At 43.0% G+C, this 23,896-nt stretch overlaps 1 protein-coding gene across 2 annotated transcripts in view; it reads right to left on the bottom strand.

Annotated features, from left to right (window-relative positions):
• Positions 1-23,896, bottom strand: part of acsl6 (acyl-CoA synthetase long chain family member 6) — a 36,932-nt gene that overhangs the window by 2,963 nt on the left and 10,073 nt on the right. For both annotated transcript variants that reach the window (XM_079283932.1, XM_079283931.1), the window contains exons 3-19: positions 17,498-17,718; positions 15,835-15,949; positions 15,080-15,144; positions 13,176-13,277; positions 12,921-13,020; positions 12,548-12,726; positions 10,962-10,994; positions 9,390-9,441; positions 7,125-7,198; positions 6,949-7,026; positions 4,169-4,303; positions 3,352-3,486; positions 2,525-2,620; positions 2,302-2,374; positions 694-782; positions 306-422; positions 45-188 (exon numbers count right to left, since the gene is read on the bottom strand). In XM_079283932.1, coding sequence (XP_079140058.1) covers positions 45-188; positions 306-422; positions 694-782; positions 2,302-2,374; positions 2,525-2,620; positions 3,352-3,486; positions 4,169-4,303; positions 6,949-7,026; positions 7,125-7,198; positions 9,390-9,441; positions 10,962-10,994; positions 12,548-12,726; positions 12,921-13,020; positions 13,176-13,277; positions 15,080-15,144; positions 15,835-15,949; positions 17,498-17,701 — 1,791 coding nt within the window. In that variant the 5' untranslated portion in view covers positions 17,702-17,718. The remainder of the gene's footprint in view (positions 1-44; positions 189-305; positions 423-693; positions 783-2,301; positions 2,375-2,524; positions 2,621-3,351; positions 3,487-4,168; positions 4,304-6,948; positions 7,027-7,124; positions 7,199-9,389; positions 9,442-10,961; positions 10,995-12,547; positions 12,727-12,920; positions 13,021-13,175; positions 13,278-15,079; positions 15,145-15,834; positions 15,950-17,497; positions 17,719-23,896) is intronic.

Below are 23,896 nucleotides of genomic sequence, written 5' to 3'. Positions count from 1 at the left end.
TCTCGCCTCTGTGTGCTGTGGGTTTTTTTTGCTGGTGTTCTTACCTGCAGGCTGTCTCCGTGGATGTAGAGCTGGGTCACAGGTTCGCTCCTGATGTAGATGTTCTCGATCTTCTCGGGGGAGATGTACTCGCCCTGCGCCAACTTGAAGATGTGCTTCTTCCTGTCGATGATCTTCAGCGTGCCATTCTATAACAAGGACGAGGGGTCGAAGACAACAAGGCATTATCTCAAAGCACATGCTGTTGAATGCAATTCATTATTACGCCTGAGTGATGGAGCCTGAGGTGAGCTGTCTGTACATACGGGCAACCATTTGCCGATGTCTCCGGTGTGAAGCCAGCCGTCTGAGTCCAGCGTCTCGGCCGTCCTCTCCGGGTCTTTGAGGTAGCCCTTAAACACGTTTGGTCCCTTCACACAGACCTACACGGGAGATTAGGAAAGTGGAAAAGGTGTCGAGGTCGCAGGTGAAATACATATCTTTTTATTCCTGTAAAGAAATGTACGTTCTTACTTTATTTTTGTATTCTCTAGATTGTGTTCACTGCATGAAAAAAATCCGTTTCTGCTCTCGTAATATTTCTTAAACGCTGTTTTACTCACCTCACATCTGGGCCTTGTTTCTCCGGAATGGCATTTTATGATATTGAAGTCAAAGCAGCATCGTACTATTTTTAAGTTCCTTGTTACTCACCTCTCCCGCTCCCTTAGAGGCAAAGTAGTTCTTCTCAGGAACATCCACCAGTTTGATGATGTTACATGGCAGCGGGGCCCCGACGTGACCTGTTCACCGGGTCAGAACAAAACAAAACTCAACCGAATGACCTCTTCATGTGTCTTTGTCCTTTCGAGTATTAAACACTGTACTGTCAACTCAACAAAAATTCAATTGTTCATCTGAAAAACCAAATATGTGAAGAGGAGGGAGCATGTTCACCTGCACACATTCTTAAACGTACGGTCGAGTATCAAATCGAAAAGATTTAGTTGAATTATTTCATAGAAATACAAATCTCTCATGCAGCAGCGACCAGCAGGGGGCGCTGTTGGACTATATTCTTTATTTTAGCCAACATGGCGAGTGTTATCGAACTAATACAAATATCTCATGCGGTATCAGCAGCTCAGCAGGTCGAGTCTGGTTTTATATGAACTCTAAAGAGATGTGGACGTAAGAAGAGAAAAAGTCTAACATGGAATTCAAGGGTCAAGGACACTATCAGTTCATTTTAAATAAAGAGCTTTTACTCTCGTACAGTAAGCTCACGCCGCATATTCCTGATGAATTCTTTATAATGTCGTTTACATCCGGGAATTTCTGCAAAACACCAAATCCACATACTATGCAGTGTAAACACTACATACTAAATTTAACATCATATTTACCATAAATAGCATGTTAATATATGATTCCCAACACATGTATGCACTTTTTGCAGTTGTTGCTTTGTGCTGTAAAAGGTTCAAATGTCGTGTTTGTTTTTTTTATTTCTACATTAATTCTGCCTAAATAATGCAACTGAGAAACCTTTAAATGATGTATTTGTACTGGTGCTGTTTACTGTGAGGTCCCTTACTCATACTAACCTCAGGGTTATAAAAAAGACAAAACACATCAGCTATTGAACCTGCATGCAACTTCTGTGAAGTCATATCCCTTCATCGCCACCTTCTCTTCAGGGAGTAAGTGGATTTATTCAGCTCATTTACTAAAAGAGCAAAGGTGATTAAAAGAAACTGGTTTCTTAAAAAAAAAAAAAAAACGGGCAACAGCTTTAAGTCCGTATAACTAGACACGTGGAAAATCACCACAGATGCCAAGAGGCTGAACATAACAATGCAGAACAATGTGGGGAAATACAGGCAGTTGTGTTTTATACAGGCAGTTGTGTTTTATACAGGCAGTTGTGTTTTATACAGGCGTGTTGTGTTTTATACATGGCGTGTTGTGTTTTATACAGGCAGTTGATGTTGGCAGGCAGGAGGTAACATGTGACCTAACAGCTCTTTCTGCTCTTCAAGGCCTCTCCTTGTTTTTCCTTCCTCGATCTACTTCGTTATCTGAGCGGCTGTGACCCCCGCGGTTCATATGGAGGTGGGAGTTCACGGAGTTCACTTATCACAGTTTACAGACCATCTTGACCTCCATTAAACTTTATCACCAGCATGGGAGGCGTTTGTTTCCTTCAGTCATAACTCTCACTTTCAGACCTTTGAACTGAGGCTCAGTCACGTGAACAAGTTCAGAGCTCAGGATCTGTCTTCCTTTTACTCGGCCTGTTACATCACCGCTGCCACTCACCTGAGGTCCAGTCTCCAGGTGTGGTATAAGTGCAGCCAGCTGTGCACTCTGTCTGGCCGTACGCCTCGTACACCTACACACACACACACACACACACACACAGGTATGTAGCTGGGATGGTTAGGACCTAAAGAATTCATCATGTGAATGAGGTTCCTCAAAGAATATAAGTACATGTAAACGTGTGTGTGTGTGTGTGTGTGTGTGTGTGTGTGTGTCTTACCTGGCATCCCAGAGCTGCTCTGAGAAATCCCAGGACACTGGGCGAGGTAGGAGCCGCTCCTGTTATAATCATCCTCAGTCGTCCTCCGAGGCTGGCCTTTAGACAGAGGAAGCACAAAATCAATGCAGAGGGGTCTTCATTGTTTAATGTTTCCTATTGTGATATTTATGAAGAAGAAAAAACAATCATCAATTGTTGTTTGTATCGGATTCCAGGCGGCAACCTCCGGTTTTAACAAGTGAAGTCAATGCTGAAGTGCTTAAAACCTGCATTCTCTCTAGTGTCCACCAGGGGGCGACTCCTCTGGTTGCATAGAAGTCTATGAGAAAATGACTCTACTTCTCTCTTGATTTATTACCTCAGTAAACATTGTAAACATGAGTTCATGGTCTCAATCTCTAGTTTCAAGTCTTCTTCAATACAGCATGATGTTCATTTAGTACATTATGGTCCATTTAGAGTCACACAGACCATAAAGCAGGGCGTGCTTTAGGGCGGGGCTACTGTGATTGACAGGTCGCTATCATTAAGAGTAAAATAGGTGTCTGTGGCTCGGTGCGTAGAGCGGGTCGCCCTTTAACCACACGTTTGACGGTTTGATCTCCAAACGTGAAATCTAATCCTTTTAAAACCTTTTTCTAAACTAATTTCCCTTGCGGATATGAAAACGATGCAGTCGGTGAGTAACAAACAGGTGTGACATAAACTTGTACCAACAGTCTTAAGAAAAGCCTGGAGAGCAGTAACGAGATGCGTCATTGTTATCATTATTTTCCAAAATGCACTGAGCACTCCACGTTGAGATGGGGAGAGGAAACGCTGTTTACCTGAATCTTACTGAAGAAGACTTTGTCCCAGATGCTGTCGCTGCGAATGATCCCGCTGCTGACCTCAGCACCTTTTCTCTTAGCAGCGAAGTTGAGCAGCCAGCGCTTCAACGGGCTGTTGGCCTGGCTGAAGATCTGCAGGGGAGACCGAGACAAAATACACGTTATATTTGAATTCTTTTAGGTCGGGGACAAGCGCTTGTTGTTCCAGCTGTTGATCTTTATTCATTCATGTGAAAGGCCCCGAAATGATCAGGAGGCAGGTCACGCAAATCATAACCGCAAGAACCAAACTCTCACATTATTCTTCCGAACAAATCTCTCTTACAATAAAGAGGGATTTATTACACAACATGCATTTCTGAGGAATCCAGACTTCTAATACATTAGTCATGGTGGAAAAAACAACACCTCGTTATACCCTAAGCCACAGCTGCGCCACCGGATGGCACATGGCAAACATCTTAACATGACTCAACTGGTGGTCTGCCAGCGACAACCAGTTAACAGTTTACATCCACGTCTGTCCAAATTCTCATATTTAGCTTATTCATTATTCAGTTAAGACCAAAAAACGTGTTCTGTGAGGTCACGGTGACGTCCGTCGTCCAGTTTCTCGTCACTTCAATCTCATCACATCCTGATGCGTTTGAGGACGTTTTGCTCAAAGAGCTCCTGAGGTGAGAGAATGGGACAGACGTGAGGTCACAGCGACTTCTTTTGGGTTATTCTTCTGTTAATTTCCTTCGGGATTAATACAGTTCCATCTCGTCTTATTATCTAATCTTAGAACAGGCAAACATCAGTTTCTTCTCACCTTGTCGTACATGCGGTTGAGCAGTCGAGGCACCACGGGGAAAATGGTCGGCCGCAGGGTCTTCATGTCGTCTGGGAGGAGACGGATGTCGCCCTGATAGAACCCGATCCGTCCCCCGTGGCAGTACACCACCGACTGCACACACACACACACACACACACACACACACACACACACACACGCCTGTTATCTTTTGCAGACTAGATCCCAACACTGACTCAACTGTCACTCAGATGATAGAAATTCATGGAAATTAATTATTCAAAAAATAGTTCAAAGTGCATTAGGGACAAAATAAAGAGAGGAAAATAGAACATAATCTGGTGGATATTGTATAGAAACGGACTCTGTTGTAATCGTGCTGCTCTGGATAAGAACTACGACTGGATGGCATGTGATGTGACAACTATTTTATTCTCTATGCGGTCAAAATCTTTAGCACTCCTGAACTTTTTAATGTGAAGTCTTTATCTGAACTTGTAACTCCAGCTGTTCAGATAAATAGTGGCGTAAAAAGTTGCACTGAAATTGAGTTAAGTAGAAGAAGAATGTGTAAGTATCTCAAAACTGTACTTGAGTAAATGTAATCGTTACTTCCAATCACCAGTTTCGATGTTTGATTTCATCTTCTTAACAACTAAAAGGTGGACTGCATCGTTTGTTGAGGTGAGGTGAGGTGAGGTGCCTTTAAACTCGACACTCTACTGGACTTGTTGAAGCACGAGAAAGAAAACATGAGCGATCGCGCCTGAAGCCAGCGGGGGAGAGAAAACCTGCACCGTGTGTGGACCCTGTCCCTGTTCCTGAGGCCATCTGAGGTCACAGGTCGGCCCTGTTTGTTGCCTCTGATTGAGACGTCACTGGTACCGCCGTAAATGGAGGTGTGTGGGTGTGGGTGTGGGTGAGACTCTTTTCTTTCTCGGGACATTCCTGTGCGAGTCTCACGCCTCGGGCGAGAAAACATGGTGGTTCACACATGGCACGTGACGCCCAGACAAGACACACACATCTTTACAGTATTTATAACTTGACGGCATAACGATACCTCCAAATTACCGTGAATCAAAAAGAGGTGTGGCAGGAGTCGACGTGACAAACACACAACATAAAAATACAAAAAACTCGCCTGCGAATGACGTCTCGGGCTTTTATTGTGAAAGGTAAGAATTTAAGATCGATGCCTTTTTAAGGTTGAAAGCAGTAATAAAGTTTGCCGTCTTGGTTCGGACTACGGGGCCTCCTTATTGTTGTTGCCGCTTTGCCCCAAAGTTCAGCCGGGTTGAAGCTGCGAAAAACCGAATTCTAAATTCGAAATCACGTTTTTCAGACCGCAGCATCGTGTTTGTCGCGTTCTGTGTGGAAGACCCTGAAACTCGACCCGTTTCCACACAACGTGATTGGTTGATGTCTTTATTTGCAATCACAAACATAATGCGTAATATTCATATTTTACGACAAAACCAACAAAAAAACCCGCTGGCCCGCTGTGTGAAAGCTCATTTCAGAGACAAAACATCAAATCTCAGCATCTCAATGTTTGATGTCACATTTTACGACGAAAAAGTCGAAGCACCGAGAGCCTTTGATCGACACATTTTTGGCTTCGCAGATTCTGAGTGAAAACAGCCGCCACTCTGTCGGAGGTCTGGAGGGGAACGGCTCAGTTTGGTCACAACGTCAATGGAAACAGCTGGCGGGAAAACTAAAACCCCACAGCGGGTGAAAGACACTGCAGCTGGACAGCTACCGGGGTGTGACGCTTCTCCTTCTGCACGAAAACCGTTCAGTTTATAAAATGAGTTCTGTTTGTGGAACGCTAAACCTTGAACATCAAGGTCCGTTAAATAATCTGATGTTACTGGTTATGTTTGTTTTGATCTCACTGTGTTTGTGTGTGTGTGTGTGTGTGGGTGTGTGTGTGTGTGTGGGTGTGTTTGTTGTATGTCAGAGGAACAATTGTTGGAGCACCAGCACATATCTAGAGAGTGACTGGTGGTTTGTTTGTGGAATAAAGCCTGGAAGTAGCTTTTTAACAAAGTACATACGTTCCCAAAGAATCTCTCCAAAACGCTCACCAAAGAAACGGATCCTTTAAAAGGTTTTCTCATCTGTTTTTTTACACCAGGGCATGTTCAGGACAAATACTTCTCACTGAAAAATACCATTTTCTTTTGAATTTTCTTTCACTGAAAAATACCATTTTCTTTTGAATTTTCTTTGACCACAGTTGAACAGCAGAGTCTTTGTCGTAAACGTCAGGCTCTGTGAGAGCACATGGTGCTCTCTCTCACCACTGAGCCCGCCGGTCCAAATGAAACAATGAAGAGCAACAGAACGAAAACGCCGGCTTTGGTTCAACAAATACATCAGAGGAGAAATCTGATGATAGTAAATGGGTAAATATGTAAATATAGGCTCCTAATCTGATTCTTTCTTGATAACGTGGTTTCCTGTGGGCATGTAAGGGGGTGTGTGTGTGTGTGTGTGTGTGTGTGTGTTTCATCAGGTTAGGAAATGATGCAACACGCCCACCACTAAGGGGCAGGTTTTCATTCATCATCAGAGTTGGAAATCGAAACTTAAGGAAAGGAGATGGAAAGGGAAACAGAGCCTCTCCCTCCCTCCCTCCCCCTCTTCCTGCCTCCCACACACTAAACAATCTGAGATGACCGCCCACCTTCACAGTCACTGAGATCCGCCCTCTGCCCCCGCTGACATCCCAACACATAACTATCTCATTCCTGTGGGCAGCGGTGACGACGCCAGCTCGGCTTAATTACCTCGATCAGCCTCTCGAACATGTGAGCCAGCGGCAGGAAGGAAATGAGGCAATCGTCTTTGTTGGGGAAAATGACTTTCTGCAGAGGGGATGAAAAGGAAGGGAAACAATGTCGATTAAAATAAAGAAAAAGCATTTCACAACACAACCACTTAAAGTATCAAAATGAAGACTCACATCTGTTACTTTGAGGAAGCCTGAGAAATCTGCCACCACGTTCCCATGGGTCAGCATGACTCCCTTTGGGTTCCCTGTGCAGAAACACACACACACACACACACACACACACACACACACACACACACACACACACACGAAGTGTAAAATGTTATGTCACATCAAACAGCCTGTTCAGTGTGAAAAAGGGTCGCTGAATCACGTGTCTTTCTTGTGTGTTTGGTAATTCCCACCGCAGACTAAAATGAACTTCTTTTGGGTCCCCAGTTACTGTCATGTCATTTCTACACACACAGTGGTGACCATGAAGCAATGGCTCTGTCGTAAAGCGTTCCTCTTTCCAGACGTATCATCCGACTCCCACAGCTATAAACCACGATCATGTTGCAACAACCACAGAGGGAATTCTCGGGAAATGAGCGGATGTGTTGAAACGTGAACCCGCGTGTTGGAGCGGCTGCAGGTCTCTCTGACAGCCAGCAGGCGGCAGTGTCTTCAGAGCAGCTGCTGTCTCCTGTGAACTGACACCAGTGTGTCCTCACGCGACCTGCTTTTTGTCTCCCAGCCTGTTTGCTGTGCGATAAGACCGCCCCAAAAACCCCCAGAAAAACCCAGCGAGGCTTCCTCACTCACACCAATGCACCGCCCTCTTTGCTTTTTGTGACATGCGCCGTTGATGGCATTTATGGAATGAAGAGAGGGCATTGGGTCACTGTGCTGCTGTGGAGAAACAGCATTCATTTACAGTAAACGCTTCTCCTCCATGCTCCCCTCCGAGTGGAGTGTTTGTTCCACTTCCAGCTACAAAAATCAAAGTGCTGTCTTGATATTAATGTGATTTTTTAAATGTTGTATACTTTTGTCTTGTGTTTTCCTTTTAGAAATGTTCTACAAGAGACCTCAACCGAAGGTTGCAGCAAAGTATTGAGATATTTATTGCATGGTCATAGTACTGAATGATAATCATATGTATGCCAAGACAAAACGGGTGTTGAGGTAGAGGGATTGTTCGACCCGGTGCTGCTTCTGGTCTTCTTGTCTGTAACCAGTGAGCTGGCTTACTCATCCCACCATGCTTTCATGCTAGACCGGTTAGAAAGAAAATGAGCCAAACAAAGTTGTCAGTCAACAGCAATGTGCTTTCCTACGCTGTGACGAGAGTGCAGGAAGCGCGAAGTGACTCTGGTTCTTTACGCTTCATAACGTTGATCATTTACTGCTCGTTTTAGTCGGTACTGCAGAACCTCACCTCAGTGAGAGCACGGCTTGATCTTTAGCTTATACGGAAGTTAGCCTGCTGTAAGTTACTAAATGAACATCATGCTGTATTTAACAAGACCTGAAACTCGAGATTGAGACCATAAACTCATGTTTACAATGTTTACTGAGGTAATAAATCAAGAGAAGTAGAGTCATTTTCTCACAGACTTCAGTACAACCAGAGGAGTCGCCCCCTGGTGGTCAGTAGACAGAATGCAGGTTTATGGCACTTCCTCATCGGCTAATAAGAGCGAGAATGGAACAAACAGCATCGTAGCATTTAAAATTAATGAAGCCACGTTTTAACACCGTACAGCTCAAATGTACACTCCTGATGCTGCATTCACAGTCACGCATTGCACAACTCCCCATAGTTACAGACATTAAAATATGATGTGGCGATACACATAGAAACAGAAAAGAAGCCACGGAGTTACATAAATAATGTGCAATCATATTGTCAGAAAGTCAGACGTCTGCAGCTTTATATGCGTTCAAATAATCTCTTGAAACTTATCAATACATAACCAACAGAGAGAACAAAGAGTATGTTGGATCAGGAGTCAGAGAGCATGTTTGATGTGAACTTGGCCCTTTGTACACATGAAGGTGCAGCAGGTATAAAGCTGAAATAACAGCTTGGGTTGACGTCAGCGAGGGAAGCCTTCTTAAAGGTCTGGTATTTGCCGAATGCCACTGGGACACACCGTGTGCTCCTTGACTTGGCATGCTGCAGTTTGTGAAATGTTTTGCTTTTTTTGTGCATTTCCTGATACTTAATGGAGACCAAATCTGATGTTGCCTTCCTGTGTTTAGGCTGTATTTTCTTATTTCTCATTAAAAGATGAACATGCATAACTGACAACAGGCTGTAAGTTGTGCAAAACTTAATAGCAACAGTAACAGGATTAAAGAGATACTGATTGATACTGTTGACTGCTTTGCACATGTTTCTGAATGGCACAAATAATGCACGTTATTCACACGATTTTAATCAATCATTACCTGTGGTTCCACTGGTGAAACACACAATGGATAAGTCGTCTGGTGCTGGTGGCTGTGGAGACAAAATAGCATCAGTCAGAGCATGACATTTCCATGTTACTCATCAACTTTTACCACAGCGACCTGTATTTACATTAAATGTCTCGGTTCCCTTTCTCTGTCATCGTACGTGCAGTATCCATGGGTACATTTTCCAAAAGCATGTCGGTAAACCGGTTTCTTTCAAGTGGTTCTCTCTTTTAATTTGACCGGAGAGTAAATACTTGCTAAGCTGGCTCATGACCCAGCAGCCAGAGGCTCAGGGCTGAACACTCACTGTTCATTTTGTTAATCTTGAAACACCAGCAGAGTGTAAATGAAGCCATAAGATCTGTCCAAGATATACCGGTACAGATGATTTGTTTTGGACAGAACAGCAACTGTAAAAGCTGTCAGCAACACAGCTGCTGTGTATTTATTTATAGGAGAACGTCATTACGTTCATCCCTCTACAGCAGGGCTCTCAAACTCATTTCCACTCCGGGCCACATCGGCATCACGGTCGCCCACAAAGGGCCGGTTGTAAATGTCACCACTCGTAACATATTGTTAAATAACTCTCTGCATTCACAGTTTAAAGTAGTCTTCAATGTACTCACAATACATTTCCATGTGAAATGTACAGTAAGCCAAAGAGCTGCTTCTATGACTGTTTAAGTATCTCATAATTTTGATTTTCAATCTCATAATTTTGACTTTCAATCTCATAATTTTGACTTTCAATCTCATACTTTTGACTTTCAATCTCATAATTTTGACTTTCTATCTAGAATTATGACTTTCTATCATAGTTATGACTTTCTATCTCATAACTTCGACTTTCTATCTCATAATTTCGACTATGGGGATATTTTTATTTTATTATTTTTATTTTTATTTTTTTTTGCTGGCGGATTCGCGGGCCACATAAAATGAGGTAGCGGGCCGGATTCGGCCCGCGGGCCGGGAGTTTGAGACCCCTGCTCTACAGGCTCTAAGCAAGTTTAATTGACACCTTCGCTCAGTCCCGCCCCTCGAAGGCAGACTGGCCAATCATAGCGTATCATGGTCCATTGTGGACCTTTCTTTCTGCTTCTCTCTGAAATTCTTTCCGTGAGTGCAGTTAGTGACAGTGTGGGCTCCATGGTCGCTCTGACAGCTGGTGGGGAGAGCAGCGAGGCTAAGCAGAGGGTCATTCACATGTCAAGTTCATGTTAAGACCAAAAAATAAGTGACTGGTCATCATTTACATTCAAAACCAGAGTCTACTGGCACGCTAACAGCTCCGTGAAGCTACACTTAGTGGTGCTTTGAGCTAAACGCTAATGTAAGCATGCTAACATGCTCACAATAGCAATGCTAGCATGCTGATGTGAAGCATGTTCACAATCTTAGTTTGGCGTGTGTGCAGGCTAACAATGAGCAGTAGACACAGAGCAGAGGAACATGAATGTCCGGTCAAAATGTCGTGGTAATCCGTCTCATAGTTGTTGAGGTATTTAAGTCTCACGTTACACAGAGCGTCGCTCTGCGGACTCTTCAATCAGTACTTACTGTCGGCTTTCTGTGGTGCTCTCTGCCCAGAGCCTGAAAGATTAAAAACAACATGAAGACAATTATTACTAGTGGACTTTTATGCACAAGTCACATCAAAATGACATTATCAGACGCATCCTTTGTGTTATTTTCCATGACGCCTTGAATGATGAGTGTTTTCGGAGTCATGTCATGACATTTTCTAAATTAAAGACAAACCGAATATTTGTGGTTGTGGAGAGAACATCTACATAACCACCTGCAGTGTTTGATTGTAAGCCAGTGTTCGTGAGCATTTACAATAAGTCTCCGCGCTTCTTTTTAATGAAGCTACCTGGCAAACCAGATGAGCCGGGCGTCTGTTTATCATACTTGCACAGTTCAGACTCTTGAAATATGAGTTATGTACTTAGTGACTGCCAGCCACATTCATGTGAATCAACTCAGTGGAATGAGCGCTAAAAACCTTGTTTATTGAAAGCAAAGTGTTTTTCTCCTTTCTGTCGCTCTTTGTCTTTATGACGTGAACACAAAGGCCATCTGCATCTTAAAGGGACAGTTCACCCCAAAATCAAAAATACATATTTGATATACATATTTCACCTGCAGTGAGATTCAACCGAGATTACTTTGGTGTGAGTTGCCTAGTTGTGGAGATATCGAGCCATCTCTCTGATAGAACAACACAGCGACTTGTGTTGTTCTTCATCATGTCGTCTGTGTGTGTGTCGAGCTGGAGAGGATTAGATTAACATCTCACCGAACATGACAAACAACTTGGTTTTTTTTTTGATTGTGTGCTGAGAAAATCTAAACATCACTTTGCTTTGACTCGATGTTCAGCTGCTGAGACAACTTCCAATCCATTATTTTCAAAGTTCATACAAGGTGATATATACTCCGTATTTTTGTTTTCATTGTTTGTTCATTGTTCCTCCTCTGTGCGTAGCGTAACGTTAGCTTTTTACTTCTGCCGATTGTAATCACTCTCCAACGATCATAAAGTGTTCTTCATTTGTGAAGATTATCTTGCTGAACAAAACATAAGCAAGTTTCATGAACGTTTGTTTGCCGCAGAGTTTACTTTCTGCAATAATGCACAATTGAAAAGGAAGAATCCTGCAGTTTCTGTGTGGAGGGAACCAGCGTGACGCTAACTTCCTGGTTGGCCAATAAAAATGCATCATCCCTGCAGCCCTCTATTCCACAATCACTGCCAAAGTCCCCACATTTAAACAACTTGTGCTAAAAATGTGATGTTTGAGGGAAATAATTCGGCTTTTTCTATATTGAAACAATATTTCTGTAAATCCTTTTTTTTTTTTTTACATCTTATCAACCAACAACCATCCTCATCCTTTAAGTTCTTATTTACTTCTGCATTATATATAATCTTGCACGCCGGCATTTTGATGACTGTGTCTCATCAAGTTGTTCCTGATGTCCTGCTGTAGAAACTGAATTATTAAAAGAATTTTCCACACACAACGGTGTTATTGTTCAGGTTGACAGAGCTTCCAGGTGACATGCAGCGTCCTCTGGAGCTCATCAACTTGATGATCACATGTGTCGACGCGTAGAACAACACTCGCTCCGTGCCGTACCTCGACTTCCTGCATGGCCTGCACGTGGAGGCCGCAGCTCTTGCCGCGCACAACGAGGTCGGAGTCAAAATCGTCCATCAGGATGATTCTTCGCAGGCCGGTCGTCTCCTTCCGCTCCACGTTATCCAGAAGCACCTGAGCTTTGTCCACCTTGTCACAGATGACCGTGGAGATGTCGGCTGAAACGACACAAGCACACAAGAGCACACGCACCCTTGTGTGACTGTCGGCAGAATAAGAAACGAAGATTGACGTACATTTAAAACAAAAGCTTAGCGAGGCTGGAGGATGCTATCACGATTGATTGGTGGTGTGTGTGTGTGTGTGTGCGCGTGTGCATTCGTGTGAGAAGTCGGCCCGTGTGTGTTCTTACCGGTGTTGATGATGAACCGTATGGCGTCTGGGCCCAGTGTGTCATAGAGGGGAACCACCACCATGGAGTAGGTGTAGCAAGCTAGCTCTGAGATGATCCACTGAAAATCACACACACGTCAGGGGGGTCAGAGGTCAGGGTTCATTCATCTGGGAAACATCTTACTCGATCAAAACAGATACTCTTGTGAAACAGAGAGAGAGAGAGAGAGACAGCGTGAAACGTAAAGAGACAGACACAAAGAGTGAGAGTCACCTCTGGCCTGTTCTGGGCGAACACTCCTATGAACTGGTCGGGGGTCGGCTGGCAGCCCTGGTGCAGAAGGCCTGAGCCCAGATACTCGGCTCGGGCCGTCACCTACGGAGCGAGAGAAGACGGGACAGCAGCTGATTGGACCAGGTGGAACGAAACAGACGCTGAGCCGGTCCTCTAGTCTTCTTGGGCGACACACATTCACACCTTCTGCTTTTCAGTGTCTCGGGAAACAGTTATAACAACACACAGGAATGCTTAGAAGTGCTCAGTGTTTGGGCTGAGTTTGGTACTATTTAGTGAATATTTAGCTCAAAATAGGGACTTTGGGAAATAAAGGGAAATCCATGTTCATGCAACAATCATAAATCATCGACTCAATTTTAGGTTTCCTTTCTCGACAAGAGCCTGGCCTTTGATTGTGCGGTTGATGACGGTTGAATGGAGCGATTGGGAAAGACATCAGACAAAACAGGATGTGTCCTCTGAATACTATAATGCAGAACAAGAATGCACCAATGTTTCCGCGGAAGTCTTGCACATCATTTTCAAATCTGGACCTGTCTGGCTCCTCTGGGAACCACAGCGTAACGAATGAACCAAGAAAAAAACAAACTTTCCAGCCGCCAGCCTCCTGTGAAGGAACATGAAGTCATGACTGAATGTTGCCGGGTGTGTAATTCACTTCTCCTGTGACCTTTCTGCACCGTGATGATGATTTATACATCACTTGTCGAAACGTAGTTCCCCTCCAACCATTTCCCAACAAAAACACATTTCCTAAAAACAAAAAGAGCCGAAATGACAAGTCGATGATTTGTTCATCTTTTCAATCAATATTTCATCGTTCCAGTCTCTTCTTTCTCTTATTTGACAGTAAACTAAATATCTTTAGGATTTGTTTTTGTTGATTGGGGACAACAAACAATGTGATGACATCACCTTGCTCTTCAATTTAAACAATGATTCATAATAAAATAACTGGCAGACTAATCGATAATCACAATAAGCGACAACATCAGAAAACAATCTATAAAGTTTAAATACTGTAGAAAGATCGTGATCTGACAAAGACGTGCGTTACATTTTCTACGACCTGTACCTGCCTCCAGCACACCCACACCGCAGCGTGGATTGATGCTGGTTGCTGCCTAAATATAGCAATGTTTGCAGACTGCAGTGATCGTCATGGCGATGCCAGGCTTGGTTGCCGGGCAGATTTTGGTGCTACAAAGCCTGTGTGGTGCACAGGTTGCAAACTGCACCCGAGTGTGCACTTACACGGTGACTGAAATGGGCTGGATGAGTATTAGAGCTCTTTTTAAAAACAAAATGCCATGCAAGAATATTTGAAATGTTTTATGACAGCAAAACATATGACAATGTCTGAAAAAATGAGATTAAAGACATTTTAGAGATTCGCAACTGCAAGGCAAACTAAATTCTTCTTTATTACCACTAAATGTAAGATTTTGCAGCATTTGTTTGTGATCGTTTTGCTGGACGTCTGTTTTTAAAGGGACAGTTCTAAACCACATATTCTGCCTCTTACCTGGAGTGCTGTTTATGAATCTAGATTGATTGGGTGTGAGCTGCCGAGCGTTGCAGATATCAGACGTAGAGACGTCTGCCTTCTCTACAATATGAGACTACAAGGCACTCTGGTGTGCCACAAGGCGTGGTGCTTAACGTCTCTTTCCAGAAAATCACGACCTGGTTATTCAAGATAATCCACAGACCTTAGTGAGCAGTTTCATGTCGGAACTACTTTCTTTCCACCTGCATCACCGCGCAGAAGGAAGAAGGACGTTTCCTCTTAGGATCTAGATTGATGAACGGCACTGAAGATAAGAAGCGTCCCTTTAAGACGTGTCAAAGAGATGAGATGTCCCCTGAATGGCACGAACCTCTTTGTAGGATATCCATTTGTAAGGCTGGTTGGGGAGCCGCGAGCCCAAGCAAGGTCCATCACCTGTTCAACACACAGAGACACATCAAAGGTATTATAAAATCGACTTCATGTACACACATGTTTGCAAAGAGACAGATGGCTTTGCTTCTCAGGAGCTGGTGGAGACCAAAGACGTGTGAATGAGAGTGAATAGAAACCTCCACGTGATCTGGACTGAGATATGCAGCTGTCTGATATGCGCCTCAGCTTGCTTTGCATCAGGCCTCTGAGAGGCACTAAGCTCGACAGTAAAACAAACACCGGTGAGAACATCCACCGAATGAAGAAAACTATCGGACGCATGAATGTGGCTTTGAAGAGAGGCCTCTCGCTTTCATATTCCTTTTAAACGTATTTTGACGGGTGGTGTCAAATGAATTCTACATTATCCTGTTGATCACATCTGCTTTGTTGATCCTTCTCTGAGTCTCATGTTTCATCCATTCTATTTTTAGTCTGTGTTGTATGTTTTTAACCCCTTTTATTCTGCGTGTAAAAGAGATTTATAATCTCATATGATACGTAGATATCATAGATACAACATCAAATGTATAATTTATGTATTCTATTTGTGTTTTGCAGGACGGGAGAATGAAAGAAACGCTTTCCATCTCTCTGTATCTGTGAGTACGAGTGAGAACATCTGTCTGTGTACGTTTGTGTGTGAACACGATATTAATCGATATTAATCATAGTTCACATCCCACCCACCAGATATGTGGAGGCCTCTCTGGAAGACCTCGTACATGGTCCTGGCGTCATCGTGGTAATGACTCAGCAGCTTGGAGCTGTCGCCTATCATGGACCGGCGACCTCCATCTTCATGCTGTCGCAAAGACAAAGAGAGGCAAAGAATCAGTGTCACGCCATCAATCAGTTTCACGACTCGTTCTCGAAACTCTGTGTCAAAATGAAAAGCTGATTTTGGCCAAAAACAACAAACAAAAACCGCAAACAGATGTAAATCCTCTCCAGTATAAAGAGTAAAAAGTAAATAGTTTTCCTTGTTCTCCAAATGATACGCTTTCTCTTGTCAGCTCACAAACGCATATCAATATCTGTGTGTCTTTGCCTGCGTGTGTGTGCTGGTCATTTGTTTGTAGCATTACTTCAGACAAAGAAAAGCATTTCAAAGGAGTTTCACGTTGATTACAAACGCTGCCAGACAGTGAGAAGGCACAGGGCTGTGGTGTGTGTGTGCATGCGTGTGTGTGTGTGTGTGTGTGTGTGTGTGTGTGTGTGTGTGTGTGTGTGTGTGTGTGCGTGCGTGTGTGTTTGTTTGGGATGGTGGTTAAGGTAAACCAGGATGGGGTGGAATCGAGGGCACGTTGCCCCACGGCGTTTGTTGCATAAATTCATGTCAAAACAAGTTTTTATACACACAGAGGAGTGTTTACAGTTTAATTTATGTGTAACTTTGAAGTAAACATTTATAAAGACAGTCAGGTAAAGACAATGTTAACACCATGTTAAAATAATAAATAATAAATAATACATAATAAATAATAAATAATACATAATAAATAATAAATAATAAATAATAAATAATAAATAATAAATAATAAATAATAAATAATAAATAATAAATAATAAATCATACATAATAAATAATAAACAATAAATAATAAATGATAAATAATACATAATAAATAATAAACAATAAATAACAAACAAGGTCAGAGGTGAAAGAAGTCACATGTTTTTCAACCAAAATAAACAGAAAATGAAAAACAAACATTGACGACATTGGTGAACGCGTGTGACACAATAATGCCTATCTCACTAAATTATTACAAATGTTAAGTAAATTGCACCAAACCCGGCTGAACATCACATTGAGTTTCACTGACAAAAGCCTGAAACGTAAGTTAGGTACACGTTTACGTCTTTACGTGACATTTCTTTCCCGCCTCACTTTTGATTGGTGCTCAAATCTAGTGTCTCTTTCATCAAAGTATAAGAATTACGCATGCACTGCGTTCCTAATCGAACACTTCTTCTTCGTACGTTTAGTTCAGCTGCAGCTGCCCTTAAAAAGTGTGCGTCCTGTTGAATGAAGTATGCATTCAACAGGACGCACACACTACTTGCTGGCTTTCACACTGCAACATGTGACCGGATGTAGCGGGACGTCCTGGTATTTTTTGATCAACTCAGAGCTTCTCTCATCTGGATTTTGGCAGCTGGGTGCTAAGAGAGAACTGTTTCAGCAGACTTCAGTCATTGAATAAGACAAACAGTAAAAGTGTGGGGGAGGAAAAGAGGACTTTTAAGAAGCGAGGTGCAAATGATCCACTTGGGTGTGAAACTGTTTGGTGAATGCGACTCTTAACCGCATGCATCTGTGAATACGTTTGTGTGAGCGCCATCTTACCGGCACCTCCTCCGACTGGTGCAGCAGGTTGCAGGGTGGCTTGATGGGGCGGGGTCTGGTGGCCAACCAGTACGCCAGCACGGCAGTCAGAGCGCCGATGCCCACCAGCGTGGACGTCGGCAGGGAGCGGAAGAACCGTCCCAGATCCTCCATCTCCGGTATCCTCAGGCCGCTCATCATGTCCTGGGCCTGCATCTTCTCCATCAGGGTGGAACTCAGCTCTGAGGGACAGAGGACTGTCTTTTACTTCTGATTTTACAAACGGTGCCACTTTGTTTTGTATGGATGCACAACAGCAGCATTGTTCGGAAAATTACGAATTTAACACGGTGGCAAAAGTATTTTAGGTACATCTGAAAAAAAATACAGTTTACATGTATGTGTGCATGAAATTGTAAAAGTTAAAATCAGGCAGCAACCTCCGGGTCTGGAAAGTGAAGCCGATGCTTCATGTGTTAAAGCTGCATTCCCTCTAGTGTCCACCAGGGGGCGACTCCTCTGGTTGTATAGAAGTCTGTGAGAAAATGACTCTACTTCTCTCTCGATTCGTTACCTCAGTAAACATTTCGTCTGACAGCTTTAACCCTTTCACATCGTGTTTGAAAGATAACGATTTTAATCCAAAAGATTTTAAACTTCTGGATGCAAAAAAACAAGATGGCGACGGCCAAAATGCGGAACTCGAGGCTTCGAAACGAAATGAGTGACGTCACGGTGACTACGTCCACTTCTTTTACACAGTCTATGGTTAAAATGTTAATTTTCAAATTCCACATCATATTTCAAGTTAGAAAACCAATATTTGGTGGAATAATTGTGATTTTCAATCATAACGTTTACGCATCTTGACATGATCAGTCAATACCTGATCAATACCACATTAAGCCATACTGTGCCGGAGGAGGTATGAATCTAAAAATACATGACGATCGTTTTACCAGCCTCTGATTTCTAAACGTATCAAGTCCTCAGAGCTGCTGTTGATTTACAAACCTACAAAACGCCGACACTGTAGTTACGCAGCTTCACATTCGTCTGACCTGCACATCTTTGCAGCGCAGGTGGAAACCCACACATGTAGACTGTAGTCTCAAATTGAGTTTTGGTGGCCAAAAAGAAGAGGGTTCAGTCTAAACCCCTTTAATCAGTCTTGTCTGATTCGAGTGTGTTCCTGTACAGAACAACTTGTCAGTGATCTGAGTCGGCACTTCTGAAGAGTCTTAAATTCAGCTCGATGCTCTTCCGTCCTCCAGGGAGCACGGGTAAATAATGTAAACGCGACACTCTGCACATGCTGTCATCGTCTCCAGCCATCTGTAAAGCAGCACTGACACGTGCCACCACATCTCCGGCACATGCAGCTGCTGCTCATCAGCCTCCACTGCTTTGATTCAACACCTTCAACTGCTCTACGGGGAATTCTCTGGCAAGGCAAGTTTATTTGTACAGCACATTTCAACAACAAGGTAATTCAAAGTGCTTCACATGAAACCATTAAAAGCATGTCGCTGATTTCCCAAACTTCTACTTGGTCTCGAATCCTCTTAATTCAACGAAACTCAAGTTTCTGTTCAGACAGAAACTATCACCTGTACCTGAAAAAACGCGACATGACTGATCCCTCTGATGTGTCTGAAACCAGCAATGTGCCTTTCAAACCGCAGGACTCTCTGCTTCTCTTTATTTCCTACTGCGCTGATCTGATGGTTTCCTCTTTTTCTGTTGTTGTTGTTGTTGTTGTCCCCTTTTTTGTTCTGCAGTTGACGTGTTGGGGGATTAGAGCTGCTCCAGTGCTGGGAAATGTAAATAACAGAAAGCACTTGATGTTTCTGAGCTAAACAACAGCGTTTGTTGGAGCAGTCACCATGTCAAAGTTAATTCTGGGACGACATGTCCTGCACTGTTGAGGACACAGAGTCGCCCACTGAGCGCAGCGGGAGTCCGTCATGAAGTTACACTTAATTACTGTGAAGACATGAGGAAACGGAAAGATAATCTGGCACAGCTTCAGCTGTTGGGACTGGACTGAGATCTGAAAAGTAAAGTTAGAAATGTAAAATATGGTAATAGCTGTTATTTGATGATTTAAAGGAACCGTTTTATATTTTGCAAAATAGGCTCATTCAATTTATTTTTATGAGTTGAATGAGGCTTTTGATATGACGGTTAAATATGGATCTACTGTAGTGACAGGCGTATCTTAGCTTAGCATAAAGACAGCTAGCCTGGCTCTGTCCAAAGTAAAAAACTATACTCCTCTAACGATGTGCTTGTTACTGTTTATTTATTACTGGACTGGTAACACACTGCCCAAGCCAATAACAGTGAGCCAACTAAACACTGATGCAACTAACTGGCTGTAAAGCGTTGTGAAAAACATTTCATTCACATTTAAAAACAAGCTGCGATGTATGCACGCAATCTGCTCCCAGTCGACGTATGAGACACGTCACACAATCTCGCCAACGACTAAATTAAACTTGCGAAGCTTTCTGCCCGCGAAGCATCGGACGAGTTGCGGAGCAACAGATCAGTGTGCGTACCGGTGACACGACACACTGAGCTGAAATCACACAACACGCAACACATTCAACCATCAGCTGAGAGTTGTTCACATTTGATTGATTTGCACAGAACAAGTGAATGTTTTCCGGTCTCACACTGTATTTTCCACATTACAGGATCACTCATCCCATATTGCATTGTTCCATATTACAGTGCAGCTGATGCATCTGAGCAATTCTGACAGTAAGATGAATGACAAAGCACCAGCCATGCACACACACGAGATCATTTCCATGCCGGTGTCGTGCCAACAGCTGAACCGTGTCATAAACACAAACAAACAAACCTCCCTGCAATCAGGCGTCAACACAACCCACCACGTTTCCCTCCTCCGCTGCGGAAACAGTGATCTGACCTGTTCTACGGCTTTACAGCCACCGTGAACTTCATCTCACAAGCGATCTGATTGAAGAACATCGACTGCCTGATAAGGAAACGCGTTTGATCTTCATGATGATCACTTCTGAGAAGATGATTCTGAGGCTTTGACATGTCGGGTCTGGAGGTAACCTAAATAACGCTCTCCAGAGTCTCACACACACACACACACACACACACACACTTGCACACATTCAGGTCTTCCAGTCCATCCCTGTTGCCTTCTACAGAGAGTTGTTTCAGCTGGTGACAGAACAGCAGCAGGTCTGACCTTCATCAGCCTGTGAACTCAGAGACCTCTCTGCTGTTGCATTGATGGCGGCTTAGCTTTATAAATGAATGTGAGTTGAATTGATTTTAAGATTCTATTACTTGTTTTTTAAAGTACTTTATGGTGTTCGAGTTATTACAACTTTTAGTTATGTTTTATTAAATTATTATCTCGTGCATTCGTCACAAGAATAGAATAGAATTTATACTATTCTTTATCCCTTTAATATCCCTGTATATAGGGAGCAGTGGGCTGCCATTGAACCGGGGGTTCAGTGTATTGCTCAGGGACACTTCGACTCGTGACACGTCCCAGTCGGGGATCGAACCGTTGACCTTCCGGTTCCCAGACGACCTCTTAACCCAGTGCGCCGCGGTCGCCCCAAATTGTCATATTGTTAAATTATTTTGGTCTTTTCAGTCGTCTGTGAAGCACTTTGAACTGCACTGACCTGTTTAAAAAGGTGATATACAAATAAAGTTTGATTGATTGCATTGAGTTGATTCACAGGAAGGTCTTGCTGAAGGATGACGTTTGTTTGATGTGGACACAATGTAACACTTTACAGGACAATTCCTCGAACTACAGATCCACAGAAAAGATGCACGCATTTGCTGAAGGGAAGTTTGGGAAACAGACCTTTCATGTCGTCTAGATTGTAACTATGAAGCAGAAATAAAACAATGCTGTAAGCTGTACTCACAATAGACTTGAAGGCAACACAACTATCTGGCTGAAAGTTCAGAAAAAGCTTAAAAGTGAACCTCAGATGAAGTTTTTTCTGTAATTTAAAAAGTCGACTTTCTCAACTGAATGATAACTTTAGCTGATCGACCACACGCGTAAAGATCTAGCGTGTGCTTCAGTTGTCTCTTAGCATTCGTTGTTTGGTTTGTAACTGCTTCATTGTAGATAATTGCTGGGATTTTATTTGGGATATTCAATCATCCGTCTGTCATGTTGTGAAAAATACTGAGTTCAGGATCAGCCAACTTCTAAATCTAATCTAAAGTGAGTTGTGCCGAGACAGAAAGCGGTCGAATTTATCTTCACAAAACAGAATCAATATCTGACGAATGAAAATGTTCCAAACAAATCTGATGCAACATCAATCAATGTCTAATTTGGAGACATCAATCTACACTTGGCTGGAGAGCCTGACAGATGTGTGCAGTCACACTCTGCACTGAGGGAACTTAATGAAAGAAGTGTCATATTTATTACAAAATATTTAGAGCACATGCTGTAAAGAAAAATACACATTTGAACTCGTTGGACATGCAAGAGGACGTCTGAACGGACTTCAGCCGTGAGCTTCATCCTCTAGTAGTCCTGCTGTAAGATGGATCAAGTCAAATCTTAACAGCTGGGCTTGAATTATAGCTTAAGGTGGATAACAGGAACGAGCATGTATGTCGGTGACAACGTGTGAGTTTGAGGATCCTAAAGCTAATCGGGTCACACAAAAGGCTGAGTGTGCACTTGGAAGTATTGAGGGTGTAAGGATTTCATTTAACCGTGGCTCTTCAAGAAAACTTCCAGCTGGATCCGCTCACACAAAAAAAGCTAAATGTGCTTCTGAAGTGGCAGCGTTTTGGGGGAAGGGAATTTGGCTGAGTTCACATACACGACACAATCCCACAATTAGCTCATCTAAAGTGCCTCCGAACAGTCGCTCCCCTGAGGACCAGTGGAAGTCACTTTATTTAAAGTCCATTTAAACAAGTTAGTTAGTTAGCCGATGGCTTGGCTCCCGGAACGTGCTGCAAAGTGGACAGAATACCCAGCATTCAGCAGCAAGAGTATACTGCGTGCAGCCAATGAACCGCTGCAGACTCCTATAGCTCCGCCCCCTCTCTGCTACGGAGTTTAACAACATTGAATGTGTCGCAATCAAAAACATCGGGCAAATTCATTCATTTTTGGGGGAAATTAACTCGGTGCAATCTTGATGAGTTCGAATAAAAGATGTGACCGGATAATGTAAAGCTTGTTAATTCTTAACCTATTAAACATTATACATAATATTATGCCGCTTAAATCCAATTAATTCATTTTGTTTATTTATGTCCTTGTTTTCTCCATTTTTTAAATACAATTATTATTCTAAATATATATTTTTATATGTATTTACCTGGTTTACAAAATTATTTCTATGTTAATTTTCTTTTTGTATATATTATGTATTTTCTTTTTGAGTTGCTCTGAGGGAAGCTCGTGGACAGAGTTTGTGTGTGTGTCTAGACGTAGTGAGACAAAATGCAGATAAAAATATTTGTAAAAAATAAAATAACAAATGTGTCGCTTGTCCAAATTGCACCAAATTCCACAAAGCACTCCACGAGGTCCCCAACAAAACACCCACCGAGTATGAAGTAGATCAGATTAGCGGTTCTCTATGCGAAGAACACACAGACGGACAGAGTAAATCTTCTCTGCTGCATCATGCAGCTCCTCCTCTGAACTGTTTCTCTCAGGATGCTTCCACTTTAGCAAGATGCAGCGTTCAGGCTATGCACGCATCATTCTGAAGCTTGGCTTGTGAATGGGCCAGCTATACTCGCCGTGACCTCTGAGGCTTAAAGGTGGAGGGGAAATAAAACGCAGCCCCGCGTCCTTAAGCCCCGCCCCATCGGCCCATCTGAGGGCCGTCACCAATGATTAGAGTCCAGCGTGGGGAGATTACGGCCTATTAGCACACAGAGAGCGGATGACCAACAGTAACCTCGCTCTATTTAAAGACATCCCACTCTGCATCGCTAGGTCTTTGATGTTACCCAAATACTGGACTTAATGAACGTCTAGAAATAAAAAAAAGAAAACAGCTTCTTCTTTTTAACAATGCTAAATCCTCCTTTTACTGCACCTTCTTTCTTTTCACCACTCATTCCTCTACTCAGACCCTCCATGAGTCAACTTCCTCCTGCCCACTGTCGCTGAGGGATAATTGCACATCCTGTGTGCACATCCAAATAAGTACTACAGTAGATACACGGCAGGAAGGACTGCTGTCAAAATATGCTATCAAAAAAGGAAATCTAAACAGTTATTTCATTGCAGAGGGGTTAGAAGGCGTAATGTGTGTGCATGTGTGTGTGTGTGTGGTGTGTTCAAGGGGCCTCGGGCAGATATCACATCACCTGATCACCTCATTGCAAGAGGAAGTCAGCGAGATGCGTTTTTTT

This window comes from Melanostigma gelatinosum (assembly GCF_949748355.1).
Source record: "Melanostigma gelatinosum genome assembly, chromosome: 14".
NCBI classification, from domain to species: Eukaryota; Metazoa; Chordata; class Actinopteri; order Perciformes; family Zoarcidae; genus Melanostigma; species Melanostigma gelatinosum.
Note: the sequence above shows the minus strand (reverse complement) of the source record. Positions and strands in the feature narration are given on the sequence as shown.